Consider the following 14,659-nt stretch of genomic DNA (forward strand, 5'->3'; position numbering starts at 1 on the left):
ACGTCATGAGAAATGCTGGTGTGGATGAAGCACAAGCTGGAATCAAGATTGCTGGGAGAAATATCAATAACCTCATATATGCAGATGACACCACCCTTATGTCAGAAAACAAAGAACTGAAGAGCCTCTCGATGAAAGTGCAAGAAAAGAGTGAAAAAGTTGGCTTAAAACTCAACATTCAGAAAACTAAGATCATGGCGTCTAGTCCCATCACTTCATGGCAAATAGACTGGGAAACAATGGAAACAGTAACAGACTTTATTTTTGGAGGCTCTCAAATCACTGCAGGTAGTGACTACAGCCATGAGATTAAAAGAGGCTTGCTCCTTGGTAGAAAAGTATGACCAACCTAGACAGCATATTAAAAAGCAGAGACATTACTTTGCCAAAAAAGGTCCATCTAGTCAAAGCTGCGGTTTTTCCAGTAGTCATGTATGGATGTGAGAGTTGGACTATAAAGAAAGCTGAGCACCAAAGAACTGATGCTTTTGAACTGCGGTGTTGGAGAAGACTCTTGAGAGTCCCTTGGACTGCAAGGAGATCCAACCAGTCCATTCTAAAGGAAATCAGTCCTGAATATTCATTGGAAGGACTGATGCTGAAGCTGAAACTCCAATACTTTGGCCACCTGATGTGAAGAACTGACTCATTAGAAAAGACCTTAATTCTGGGAAAGACTGAAAGCAGGAGGACAAGGGGATGACAGAGGATGAGATGGTTGGATAGCATCACCAACTCGATGGACATGAGTTTGCGTAAGCTCCGGGAGTTAGACAGGGACAACTGTGATGGACAGGGAAGCCTGGTGTGCTGCAGTCCATGGGGTCACAAAGAGTCAGACACAACTGAGCGACTGAACTGAAATGAACTTCTGCTGCTACTCAGCGACTGCCACCTCCTGATCGCCTCTTCCTTGCTGACAGAACATCACTGTTCTTCTGCAGGGCATCACTTAAAAAGCATTCCCTGCCTCCCTTGCAGCTACAGAAAACCACATGACACACTTCTAGCCAAGGAGGGGATGAAGTTGCTGGCAGGATAGCTCGCTAAGGGAGAGGTTCAACAATGTGCCCCTTCCTTCTGCCCTCAGTGTTCCCACAGGGGTCTCATGCTTCTTCCCTGAGTGTGGAACATGCCAGGGATGTATGGATCCAGATGAAAGCTATGTGCTGCAGGGGGCCAGGTGGACACACAGAAGGAACCCACGTTCTCTGGCGCTGGGGACCACTCTGCATGGCCCCACAGTTACCCTGTTCTCTTGTCTGTGCGGCTCTCCTGGCCACCGAGCCTCATCTTGCCAGGAGCGTCCCGCCCATTCCAGCCTCCACTGGCTAGCTGGCCCGCGCATGCGCACTGACCAACCCACACCTCACAGCTCCGGGTGGAGGCGGGGCCAGGCCTGTTGCTAACACAGCGCATACCGTCTCTCTCCACGAAAGACCCATAGAAAAGACCGAGAAAAAAAGTCAAAGAAGTATCTTAAGTGGGAATTCCCTGGTGTTCAGTGCTTAGGCCTCTGCAGGGAGCCCAGGTTCAATCCCTTGGGGAACTAAGAATCACACATGCCCAGTGCCGCAGCTCAAAAATGAATAGAAGTGACTAAGCCAAGTTTATACTTATTTAATAAGAAAATCACTTCTTTAAAAAAATAAGTCTTTACATGCTCAGGTGTGTGTAGTCAACATGTTGAGCTGAAAATAGATTTGCAGCAGGTTCTCCCTGTGAGGAAAACTCAGAATGACGCAGGTCACAAGACCCTGAGGTGAAGAGGGCATGCGGGGGCTCTCCCATCTGGCGAAGGCACACAGCCAACAGCAGGCTGGCAGGTCCCGGCACGTGTCGTGGGCCACTTCCAAGATGTTCCCAGGGCCTCAGTCACTGTCCCCGACCCCATCACTGCCTTCCAGGGAGCTGGGGGCCTGCAGAGCAACAGCACACAGGAGACAGCCATGAAGAACCATGTTGTCCAGGGGCAGGCACTTCCTCCCAGGATGGAGGGCGGGCTGCCCTGACCTGCCTGAGGCAGGGCTCACCCTGACACCGTGTCTCTCTTAACTGGTTCAAGAACCTGTCTTAAGACTGGGAAAGCCAGAGGCTGGGAACAAGAAGGGAGGTCTTCACTGGGATCCTTCAAACGCCCAGAGGCCACTACTGTGGAACCCTGGGAACATAAAACTGAGCCACTGCAAAGCTGGATGAGTACAAGCCCCTCAGCAGTATGTACAGATGGCAAATGGCCGGAGGCCTCTATTCACAGAATCAAGCAGAGGGCAAGCCTGGCCCCAGGTCATATCTGTACATGTGCTCGACTTGGCCTCATGGTGCTTGGGAAAACTGATAACCATCAACCATCAAAGGGTAGAAGCGCAACCCAAAGTATATAAATAAAAGGTAGAATATTTCACATAAAATCCCGGAATGCGTTTTTCTGGAAAAAAAAAATCTAAGCTCTCCAACACTTGGCTCCACCTCCCCTGGCTGAACTGACCACACCTGCCCCTTCAAGTGGAGCAAGAGCTCTCCTATTGGCCAGTCTCCACGGAGCCCTACTGCTTCCTGACACTGCATGCTACTTACCATCCGACCTGCATGCCTGCTTTCTTTACACCTGGCCCACCTTGCTTACTTCCCTTCCCTAGATGCACCTGAGTTTACAAGCCTTGCTGCGGAGGAAGGACAGTGTCTTTCTGGATATCTAGAACGTGGGAAGAGATCTCCCAGAGCTCCAGGTGGGAATCTCACCCTCTGACTGCCTGCTGGGCCACCAAAAGAGAACATGGGCTTTGGGGACCTCCCTGACTGCAGGGTCAAGAATTAAGAACTAAAGTTAAAATGTTAACTTTTAGCTCCAGCACCTTGAGTCATGGATATTCTCCTTCTAACATAAGGTTGGTAGTTACATAACAGATGAGTCACACTTTGAGCCAGGGCCCTGGAAGATATTTGACAGCAAGCCTGGCTCCCTTGCTCGCTGAGCAGAGCAGCCTGATTGGGAGCTGGGCCACAATGCAAGGTCTGCATCAGCCTGCATTACCCCGCAGATGGAAGGCAGCACCATGGGCCTGGACAGGAGCACCGTCCTGGGCGAGAACACCACTGGGCTGCTCAGTGTCCTAGGCCCAAACGATCCCACATTCTGGAGTCAAGACACATGCATACCGACCAAGAACATGAGCCAGAGAAGGACGTCCTAGTATCACCTCCATCTCACACTTGGGAAGACGGGCCACTGAGTGTGCTCCTCACCCGGGGTCACCAAGCACAAAGCAGGTGAGCCAGCCACCAGAACCTCTGCCCTGGCCTTTGCTCCTGCTGCTGCTATGACCCTGGAGGACTGACGCAGCTCTTGGCACCTACGCTTGCTCATCTATAGAATGGATGCAATCAATGACAGGTGTGGACAAGCGCCTGGCTGAGCTCCTGGGAAGGCCGGCACCAGGCCCCATGGTCCCCGTGGTCCCCAGCCCCCAGCCCCACCTTGGTGCCTAGGCCAGCAGCAGCGTGGGCAGTGGCGCTGAAGTCGTGCATAGGCAGGGTGCTCAGCCACTGGGCCATGGACCTCTCCTGGCGCTCGGTGCTAATGATCGTGGGGTAGATGTGCTGCTCCTTAAAGGCTGTGACCTCTGCCTCCTCCCGTGCCCAGTCCAGTGGCTCGTGCAGCCCGTCGTGGCCAAAGCGCTGGTTGTACTTCTCAAAGTGCACCCGCTCCAGGACCAGGCCCAGCCCCGGCGCTTTGGGCACGTCCACCTTGGCCTCCCCCCAGCAGCGCTCCAGCACACCCTCAGGCGCGTAGCCCTTGATGATGGCCACCACAAGCCCCACCATCTTCCTGATCTGGTGCGTCATGAAGCTCTGGCCCTTGACCTTGATCACAGCGAACTCCATGCCCTCACGCACGAAGGGCTCCTCACAGAACATGTCAAGGATATAGCGCCGGGCACTGGGCTCATGAGGCCCCTTCTGGGAGGTGAAGTTGTGGAAGTTGTGGGTGCCTTTGTAGCAGGCCAGGAGCCTGTTCACACGCCCCAGTGTCTCCGCGCTCAGTCGGTACGTCTCGTCCTGCAAGTCGTGGTCCTTATGGGCGAAGGCAAACGTGGGCAGCATGTAGAAGTAGGTCCTGGCGTCGCACTTGTTCTTGGAGTTGAAGCCGCCCGTGACCCTCTTCAGTCCTAGGGGCAGAGGAAGTGATGAGGACAGACTGATGACACCATGACCAGCTCTGAGCACTGGCACCTAGCCTCCCAAACCCAGATGAGCCCGAGCAGGACCTGGCTCTATGTGCTAAACCCTCAGTCCACCAGACACTCCGTCTCAGAACCAAACCAACCAGTACAGCCAACTCTCAGGCATCTGTCAGAACCCAGGGTCGGCCAAGGTGCTGGGCATCCTGCTCTTGCCTCTAGGATCCCAGGGGGACCCGGAACAGTTGCCATGGAGACCAAAGCACCAGCCGGTGACCCTGACTCGGAACCCATGGGTCAGAAGCCATTCTGCAGGTGAGCCCGGGGGCAGCAGTGTGATCAACAGCAAAAGAAGCTTAAAAAGCCCAGCAATAGGAAAGCCATCAGTGGCTCCTACACATCTGCAGGATGAAATGAGAGGCAGGCCCGCAGAGCAGGTGGCACGTCACCCAGACCGGGGGCCTCATGGCTGAGGGCTCGTTGTATTGGCAGGAGCTCCAAAAATATTTAACCATTAAGTGGGGAAAAAAAAGCAAAATGGGGCTTCCCTAGTGGTACAGTGGATAAAAATCTGCCTGCCAATGCAAGGGACATGGGTTCAATCCCTGGTATGGAAAGATCCCACATGTTTCGGGACAACTAAGCTCGTGCACCACATCTACTGAGTCTGCACACCTAGAGCCTGTACTCTCAACAAAAGAATCCACCGCAATGAGAAGCCTGTGCACTGCAATTGAGAGTACAGTCCCCACCTGCCACAGCTAGAGCGAGCCCTCGCAGCAACGGAGACCCAGAGCGACAACAGCAACAAAAAAAGAAATTATAAAGAAAGAAAAGCAAATGGAATTCTTTTTGTGAAAGGGGAATTCTTTTTGTGACAGGAATACATATATAGAGATTATGTCTATATTTGTACAGAAAATTTCTACAAGGATGGCGAGAACTGTTGGTGGGGATGGTTTCTGGGAGCTGGGGACCAGGAAGTCCCCCGTGGCCTGGATGCTCCCTGCCGCATGGCTGTCCTCACGCTGGAGGCACAACCAAGTTGCAAGAAGTCAGCCTCACAAGGAGCCTGACTTAAAGGCCAACTTTGGCTTCATATTTCAAGGGATGATTCGATGCCCGCCCCCCGCCAGCCCTCCACAGCAGCCAGCGCCTCCAGGCTGCCCCTGCCCCTCTGCCCGCCACTGCCAGTTCAAGGCTGCACCTTCCCTGTGCTTGCCACCATCTGTTTCTGCTATTATGTTTGATTTGGGGTAATCTTATTTTTGTTTTTTTTTCTTGCTTTAAGAATTCATCTCGGTCGACACTGAGCATCACAAATATGCTTTAGCACGTAATTTCCATTGTGTGGAACATAATCTCCAAGAGGCTGGGGGAGGCTGGCAGTCGACCATACAGCTGGGCTGTTAATGGTCGTGTTGTGTCATGTTATAGAAGCAGTGTAAACAGCTGCAATTGTGCACAGGGTTTGGTATTGTTTTAGCAAAACTGGAGAATAACCCATGGCAAACATTAGAATATTCCCTGGGGAAATGACTGTTAAGAAGCATCAAATGGGACTTTAAGAGGACTGGCTCTAGGAGGAGGTTTTCAAGAGGGATTACCCTACCAGGGAGAGAAAGACCACAGTGTAATAAAAACAAAACTATATTATACTAAAAGTAAATTCAGGCTTCCCTGGAGACTCAATGGTAAAGAATCTCCCTGCCAATGCAGGAGACGCAGGTTTGATCCCTGGATCAGGAAGATCCCCTGGAGAAGGAAATGGTAACCCACTCCAGTATTCTTACCTAGGAAATACCATGGACAGATGAGCCTGGCGAGCTACAGTCCATGTGGTCGCAAGAGTCAAGACAGGACTTTTGCGGCCCTCTGGCCCTCTGCAGAAAAAGTTTGCCAACTCTTGCTTTAAATTTAAACCCCAAAGCAATCACTTAAAAACAAACAAAAAAAAACAACAACAAAACTAGAGTGAGTCATAGCATTAACTAACCAAACCGCTCCTTTCTCCAGAGGATATATATTCCCAATCCAGGTATCAAACTCAAGTCTCCCACATTGCAGGCAGATTCTTTACCAGCTGAGCCACCAGGGAAGTCCAAAGTGATAATTAAAAGCAATTTTAAGAAACATCAATTAATCCAAAAGGAGGGAGAAACAGAGGAAGGGAACAAAGTAACAGATGGGACAGAGAGAAACAGGAGGCAAGATCTTCACCCAGCCACCCCAGCACACATTATAATAATTATTAACACCAATGGCACATATACACCACCTAAAAGGCAGAGAGTCAGACTGGATTAAAAAAAGAAAAGGATCTAGAAATCCCATTATCAGGCCTATTACAAAAGGGAATAATTGCCCCTGTTTTAATTTGATCGAATCCAGATTTTCATATCCAAGCGTTTGGTTAAAACAAGGCACATGTAGTGCCAACGTGCTGCAGCGATGGCGCGTCTGTCTGTCTGGCTGTGTCCCTTCCTGAAGGAGACGCGAGTCCTCAGTCCTTTTCTATAACTGATGTACAGCCACTGCAACCAACTGCTAAGGACCTGCTCTGTTGTCTGATCTCCACAATAGAGAAACTCGGCGAGAGAAGGAATTGCGTGTCCCTGTTGGGACCAGCCACCACCTGGTGCGCAGCCCTGGTGACACACGGCTTACCCAGAATCCGAATGTGAGATGGAAGGTGGCTGTTGATCTTTTCTAAAATGTCATCAATCAGCCACACCTTCAGGGACACGACCTGGCCGGCCGCAGACACGCCCTGCAAAGGAAGCAGACGTGGGAGGGCCAGCTGGGCCTTGCACTTGGAGCACGACGCTCGGCACGCTGGTCTCTTCAGCAGAAGGACCACGCACATGCTGCGTCTTTCCACGGAGGAATTCTGCTTCTAGAAATGCATCTGAAGGGAATAATCAGAGACGAGAACAGTGCTCTGTATACCAAGGGAGTGAACGCTGTGCCACTCACAAAACATTACAAGTGTGAACTTCAAAGCTCAACAAAACATAAACTTAGGGAACAAATCTGTGACATCCTACAGATAGGAGATAAAGTCCCACCTTGGATGTGATTCTCCAGGACTTAGGGAAAAAAGAGAATGCAAGTTAGATGACAGAACTCCAGGGCAAAGCAATGAAGAGGTCACTATCTGAGTTGCAACAGCAGGAATCCTTTGGGGATGGGGCGCTGGTTACACAACTGATCGAGCTCTGTGCTCAGGATGAATGCAGTAACCATTTGTATATTACACCTCTGCGGCCACATGGTCCTGCTTGTATCATGAGCCTGAGATGGTTGGCTCTAAGGCAGATGTTGTGGCCACTGCGCCACCCGCAGGAGCAGCCAAAGAGAAAGTACGGGCAGAGAGGACATCAGGCCCTGTGGCCCCAAGCACCTAGGTCCAGCCACACCTGGGCTGGAAATGGCCCGGCTTCTTGGTCGCACGAGGCAACACGTTTCTTTCCACTTAGACTCGCTTGATCTATGCATCTGTCATTTGTGACCATGAGAATCTTGAGAGATAGAGACACTAAGAGGGAAAGTGGGACAAGGACAAACACAAACCACAGACAGGAGGCTGCGGTGCTGCTCACACCTGCCGGGGACGTGGGGACAGCACCTACCTTGTCCGTCCGGGCGCAGCGCTGGAAAGACATCTTCCGCATGTCCTCCCCGTGATTCTCAGGAATACAGCCCGAGCGGACCAGGGCCGACACCAGGTCATCTTCGATGGTCTTGAATTTCGAGGACCCAACATTCCTCTGAGGAAAAGAGAAGAAAAATTTTTTTCACTCAGTCACAACCCACAGAAAGGGGCCCTAGGCCAGGGCTGGTCCAGGGAGGGATGTGCGTGGTGTGCCCGCACCTGGCAAGTGGGGACCACTTCTGTGGGCATGGAGAGACCCTGCAGCTCGTCCCCCGACCTATGAGAAGTAGGAAAGCCACCTGTGGGTGCCCACAGTCCTAGAAATTTCCAACCCTAGACAGCCAACATTGGCCTCACCTGAGACAATATTTCCCCCTACCTAGTCAGATATTAAAAGACACTTGCTCCTTGGAAGAAAAGCTATGATAAACCTAGACAGCATATTAAAAAGCAGAAGTATCACTTTGCCAACAAAAGTCCGTCTAGTCAAAGCTATGGCTTTTCCAGTAGTCAGGTACCGATATGAGAGTTGGACCATAAAGAAGGCTAAGTTCCAAAGAACTGATGCTTTCGAACTGTGATGCTGGAGAAGACTGTTTTTTTAACTTTATAATTTCCTATGGGTTTAGTTTGTGAATAAAAAAATGAACAAAGTGTTCACAGTAATTATCAAGGCAAAGTCAACTCTAACACAGTTTCTCTGTAACGTCATGAGCGTGTCAGCAACACTACCAGGCCAGCATGCAGTTGATGACATCACCCCTGAAGCTGCTACTGTCGCCAGAAGTCCTCAAGTTGCAGGGTCAGTGCCTGGGGCCCCAGCTCCTCACCAGCCACAGCTGTCTCTTCTGGAGCTGAGCAGAGGAAGCAAGTGGTAGGACCCCAGGAGACCTCAGTCTGCATTCCACACACCTGCTGGGCTCGTGGGTCCAGGGCTGCCCTCTGGGGTCAAGGGCGTGCGCAATACTGCTGTGGTAGGGAGGGGGCAACCCCACTAGGGCTGGGTGGAGAAGACTCTTGAGAGTCCCTTGGACAGTAAGAAGATCAAACCAGTCAACCTAAAGGAAATCAGTCCTGAATATTCTTTGGAAACTGAAGCTCCAACACTTTGGCCACCTGACGCAAAGAGCCAGCTCATTGGAAAAGACCCTGATGAGGGCAGGAGGAGAAGGGAGTGACAGAGGATGAGATGGTTGGATAGCATCCCCAACTCAGTGGATGTGAGCAAATTCCGAGAGATAGTGAAGGAGAGGGGAGCCTGGCGTGCTGCAGTCCATGGGGTCACAAAGAGTCAGACACGACTGAATAACAAGTCAGAGACCAGCACCCTCCTGCTGAAGACCTATCTGTCTGCAGCACCCGGCCAAAGAGGGACTCCTCTCCCTCATCACCCTAGGGAATCCCCTCCCCCAGCACCCCAGGGTACCCCCTCAGGTCCTGAGCATGCCCTCCTGCATCATTACAGGGAGGCAGGCCCCCCACTAAAGAAGGAAGCCACCCCAGGGTACTACCAGCATCTAGTGGGTACAGATGGGAATGTGCTGTTGGTGAGGGATGCAGTGTAACCCCAGCCCAGTCCTGCAGGATCCCATGACATTGATGAGATCACCACCCTGACATTTTCAAAGAAAACCTTTGACAAGGAAGGGACACAGTCCTACACGCACTTCGCCAAGGCTCATCACAGTGGGAAGGTTCTTCCCAAAGTTCACCTTACAGTCTCCACGGCACCGTAAGCCAATCTCTCAGCAAGAAGCTGTAAATGCTTCTCCAGCGATTGGCATGGGTATTAGGAAACAGGGATAACAACCCTTCCACGTATCCTGACGTGTCCTGTCTCCATATGAGCTACCATCACTCTCCACCCTTCATTCATTCCCCTAATGAGGAAACTGAGGCAAACTGAACATGATGAGACATGGGCAAAATTCTCAAGTCGGCGACAAGGCAACAACACATGTGATCAAAGTCATCCTCAAAAAAGCATTTAAATAACCACAAAGAGCAGCGAAGGTGATTAGCTTGTTCCACTAAGTGGGACCGAAGCACTGTTTTCACCCACTGTCACAATCTACCAGTAGTCATCAAACTGGGTTCATGGGTGCAACCTTGTACTTTAAAGGAAATAATGAAATAGGAAATGAAGTAGCTCATTACTACTGTTTTCACAGTAAGGGCTACCGCAGCCCTTGGTAAGGTTGGGCATTGTTTTCTTAAACTTCTGCTTCAGTTAGATACTTACACAGCAATGAATTACTCCCTGAACATGAATTACTCCCCAGAACAAGAAACCAAAGTGTAAGAGCCACAGAGCTGACCACAAGGAACAAGAAGAAAACCCACGTGCATCTGTCGGGGCACCCAGACCCTTCTGCCTTTCAGGAAAGGACTGCATGGTGGGGCTGGGCAGGGAATTCTCATGTGCCCATGCACGTGCAAACTGTCACCTTCACGACTCTGACAAAGAGAAACAGCAGCCTCTTCTGAGCATCCCTGGCACTGTCCCAATCCTAGTGAGCAGCATCAGTCAGCCTAATAATGACTCTTCATGCCAGGACTGTGATCTTAAAGAGGAGGAAGCAAGGCACGGAGAGCTCCAGTCACTTGCCCGAGACCACAATGCTTGGTCATCAGCAGGCCTAGGACCTTAATCACCTTAGGAGGCTCGTGAACACCCCCCACAAGCATCCAAGCAATGTATAGATGACACAAGTCTCAAAGCTGCTTCCATTTGAATCTTACTTGATGGGAACCACTCGATAGAATAGGTGAAGAATGAGACCTCGCTTTCTGCCATTTCCTGAGATGGCTCACAGGGCAACTGTCACTCTGAGGTCCCTGCCCCAAGCACATGGTGGCCTTGAGAGGTCAGAGCTGCGCAGGCCCCTCGGGGCACCCTCACCTGCATGCCGTGGTAGCCCTTCCCAGAATAAGCCATAAGCAGCACGATCTTCCGCTTGGGCAGCTTCCTCTGCTGCTCCCCATCCTCACTGCTCTTGAGCTTCTTGGCCTGCTGCTCTGTTTCCTCCCAGACCCTGGTGGGGCCCTGCCAGCCACTCCGGACCTTCTTGTCCTGCTCCTGTTTGGCTCCCACGGGCACAGGGGCCTCCCCGTTCCCGGCCATTGGGTGCAAACTGAAAAGACACGGTGGGGGTAGGGTGCGGGGCGGTGAGCAACACAGAAGGAAACACAGTGAGTGACGGTGGCGGCATGGGCCGGTAAACACCCTGGGCTGACCACCGCGGCGTCCAAACCCCAGCTGGGCACTAACTGTAGATCTTTCCCAACCACTAACTTGGCCTCGTTTCACTGTCCGAGAAACGGAGCAGTGACAGCACTTAACGCGATCAGGGCTTGGCGCTCGCCGGGCATGCAGTCGGGCTCAGTGGGGGTCAGCGTGCTACCCCCAGGGTCACAGACAAGTGCACCGTCATTACCAGAGGAGGCGCGGTCCCAGGTGCGGGGTCCACGGTCCGCAGGCTCTCCTCAGGGCCCAGGCCGCCGCCCGCAGGCCGGGGAGCCCCATGCAGTGCCGAGAGTGGCGGGGGTGAGGGGGCACGCGCCCGACCCCTGACCTCCCCCGGGACGCACCCTCCCAGGCCCTTTAGATCCCTGACCTCCCCGGGGCCCCTACACACCAGCCCGCCCCTCCCGAACTCCCCGCGCCCCCTGCCCACCCGACACGCTCCAGCCCCGCCCCTTCTGGACTCTAACCTTCCTGGGACCCTCTCCCGCTCCAGCCCCGCCCGCGGATAACCTCAGACGTCCCTGACCCCCAGGCTGACCTCTGACCTCCCTAGTCCCTCCTGCTCCCCCTTCGTCCTTTCGCCCCACCCAGCCGGCTCTCCCTCGGGAGTCGGGGAGACCCCGGCCACCCACGCCGGGACCAGTGGGGCGCGCCCTGACCCGGCCCCACTCACGGAGCCGCGGACTGAGCGCGAACCTGACCACGTGGGCGAAGGCGGAAGTAGAGAGCACTGCCGGACGGCGGCCGGACGTGGACAAAAGTCCTTCTGGGCGAGGCGGGCCGAGGTGGCTTGGGGCGGACCTTGGTGTCGGGGGCGGGACTAGGCGGGGCTTGGGCGGTTTGGGACGTGGTTTAGGGGCGGGGCCTGGTGCCGGGTGCCGGGAGCCGGGTTCCAGGCCGCCGCTGGCGCCGCCGACTCCCGTCCGGTTCGTGGCACTGTGAATGCACCATTTTAGAGCGAACGAATCATCCTCGCAGCTAACGCTCCCAGGCGCTGCTCCGTGTTACATGTGTCAGTTCATTCAGTCCTTTCGCCCACCCTAGGGAGGAAGCACCATAGGATCTCCCCGTTACTGAAGAGGAACCTGAGGGACAAAGAGGCTGAGCCCTTTGCCTGAAGTTTCACAGCAGCAAGCCCTGGCATGTGGAATGACAGCCTGTCTTTCAACAGCATGCAGACCAGCGCCTTCCCACAAACCTGTCCTAAGAAAGCACTTGCTATGTGCCACGTGCCGGTCTAGTGGCTCGGATGCATGTTAGCTTATTCAATCCTCGTGAAACACTGAGGAAGGTTTTCTTGTCCCCATTTTACACCAAGAGGCCCCGAAATGCCAGGGAAAGAGTGAGTCATGCTGAGGCTCCAGGGAGTGATGACCTCCCGTGAACTGGTGGAAGACAGTTGGGAAACTCATCCATGCGTAGGGTTTGGAAGACTATGGGTGGGTGGAATGAGCAACAGAACCCACAGAAGGTGGAACGAAGTGCTGCTGAAGGCATGGGACTCATATCTCCCTGAGTGGGTCATTTGGTCAGCAGCTATTTACTGAGCACCTGCTAGGTTCCTGGTGCCTCCAGAGGCTGGGAATAGATGAGGAGCAGAACCCCTGTCCACAGGAAGCTTTCATTCCTGGGGGGACAGGTCATAACAAACCAACAGTCAGAGAGTGTGTGATCAGGTAGTAAATACCGAGTGAAGAATGACTCAGAAGTACTGATGCATGCTACAGTCGGGGGTCCCTGAGAATATGGTCAGTGGGAGAAGCCACTCCGGGCCTTCTCCTGCTCCTGCTTGGTCCCCGTGGACATGCGGGCCTCCACACGCAAAAGGCTGCATCTTGCGTGGCTCCACGTGAGGTTGATCCTTTAACAATGCAGGGTTGAGTATGCAGCTCCACTTACACAGGGTTTGTGTCACTAAATCCGAACTGCAGTACGACTCAGTCTGCCGGTGGTTGAATCCACGGATGTGTAACCATGGATACAGAGAGCCAACTGTCCAGTTATATATGGATTTTCAAACTGCTTGAGGGGTCTGTGACCCTAACCACCGCGTTGTTCATAGGTCAACTCTATATGAAATGTCCAGAACAAGCAAATCCACAAAGAATGAAAGTAGATCCGTGACTGCTGCCAGGGATTCTTTTGTGGATCAAACTCTTCTCAGCCTCCTCCTCTGCGCACAAGTCAGACCTGGTTGGACAAGAGCTCACGCAGATGAGAGGGGACAGCTGACCTGTGCTAAACAACCCCCCCGACTTCACGGCCCCAGGACAGCCCATCCCTCTGGGGGAAGGGAAGAAAGAGCAGCACGAGGACTCCAGGCATGAGTAAAGGTCAAGGTCACATGTGGTCTTAGGAACTCAAGTGGCTGAGTGGCCTTGAGAAGCAGCAGGGCACTTTCACACACAGCCCCCCTCACCTCTTACCATAGACAGAGACCCATTATCAGGGGCCGGTTCTTTCCCGCTCTCAGCCTCTGCAGCTCCGGAGGCGTGGGCCCCACTCTGACACTTGCAGATGGATACGGGGGCCCAGGCTGAGCTGCTCGTGTGAGCGCATGACCTGGGCAACTGTGATGGCTGAAACGGCAGAGGAACTAGAGCTGCTGAGGAGAGCTGTTGAAACTCAGTGATGGGGACTTTGGGTTGTGTCCTGGAGATCAGTCAGCCTCTCCCTGCCCGAGTGAACCAAGAAGCCCAATGTGCTGGAACGGAAACCTGGGGCGGGGTGAGGGCAGTCTCAGGGGCAGGTCCAAGACCCTGAGTTATGCCTGGGGGCGGGGGACCTGAGTCAGCAGGACCACAGAAGCCTGGGGCCCTGCTCTCGGGTCCTGCATTAGGTGAGACGGAATGAAAGGAAAAGGCCACAGAGGCGGCTTCCTGCAAACTGGCCATGGCAGTGCCAAGCATGCCTGCTCCCTCGTCGATGCCAGCAGCTCTGATCTCGCCATCTCAGACCTATGGAGTGCACATTAAAGCCTGTGAGGTTGGGATAGGTGCCCAGGGGGCAGTTTGAAGTGGGACAGGCCCCTGAGTTGGGCCTCCTAGCTGAGGGTCCCTGTGAGCATGCCAGAACGTGCAATGCAAGGTCTACAGAAAGCAAGCCAGTCCCTCCTGTGTGCTTGCTGCAGCCCCAGGCCCAGCCAGTCCTCCTGGGCATTCCTTACTGTCAGGCTCCTGCACAGGGATATTTATAGCAGCTTCACCTATAAATACTGACACAGAAGCCAGAGGGCATCATTTGGTAGGTGAACAGATAAACTTGGTACCTCCAGACAGGGGTATCATCAGCACTGAAAAGAAATGAGCCATCAAGCCATGAAAAAGCCACTGTGAATAAACTACACACTGTGTGATTCCAGCATTCTGGAAGAGGCTGGAAAACTATGGAGACAGTAAAGGGATAGGGATTGATGTTGGTGGAATGAACACAGGGCACAGAGGATTTCTCAGGGCAGTGAAATGATACTGAAACGGTACATCACTGTACACGTATCCAAACCCACAGCATGTGCACCGAGAGCAAATCACAACATAAACCGTGGACTCTGGGTGATGACGTGTTGATGTCGGTTCA

The 14,659-nt window shown here is 53.1% G+C and overlaps 1 protein-coding gene across 4 annotated transcripts; it reads right to left on the reverse strand.

The window, feature by feature from the left end:
- Positions 1-1,604: 1,604 nt before the first annotated feature.
- Positions 1,605-11,815, reverse strand: PUS1 (pseudouridine synthase 1). Of its 4 annotated transcripts, none has more exons than XM_012097269.4 (6): positions 11,757-11,815; positions 10,739-10,970; positions 7,814-7,951; positions 6,849-6,951; positions 3,478-4,169; positions 1,605-1,919 (listed from the first exon to the last, which is right to left on the reverse strand). In XM_012097269.4, the coding sequence occupies exons 2-6, from the start codon at positions 10,958-10,960 to the stop codon at positions 1,872-1,874; spliced, it is 1,203 nt and encodes a 400-aa protein (XP_011952659.2). In that variant the 5' UTR covers positions 10,961-10,970; positions 11,757-11,815; the 3' UTR covers positions 1,605-1,871.
- Positions 11,816-14,659: the final 2,844 nt, after the last annotated feature.

This window comes from Ovis aries, chromosome 17, assembly GCF_016772045.2.
Source record: "Ovis aries strain OAR_USU_Benz2616 breed Rambouillet chromosome 17, ARS-UI_Ramb_v3.0, whole genome shotgun sequence".
Taxonomy (NCBI): Eukaryota; Metazoa; Chordata; class Mammalia; order Artiodactyla; family Bovidae; genus Ovis; species Ovis aries.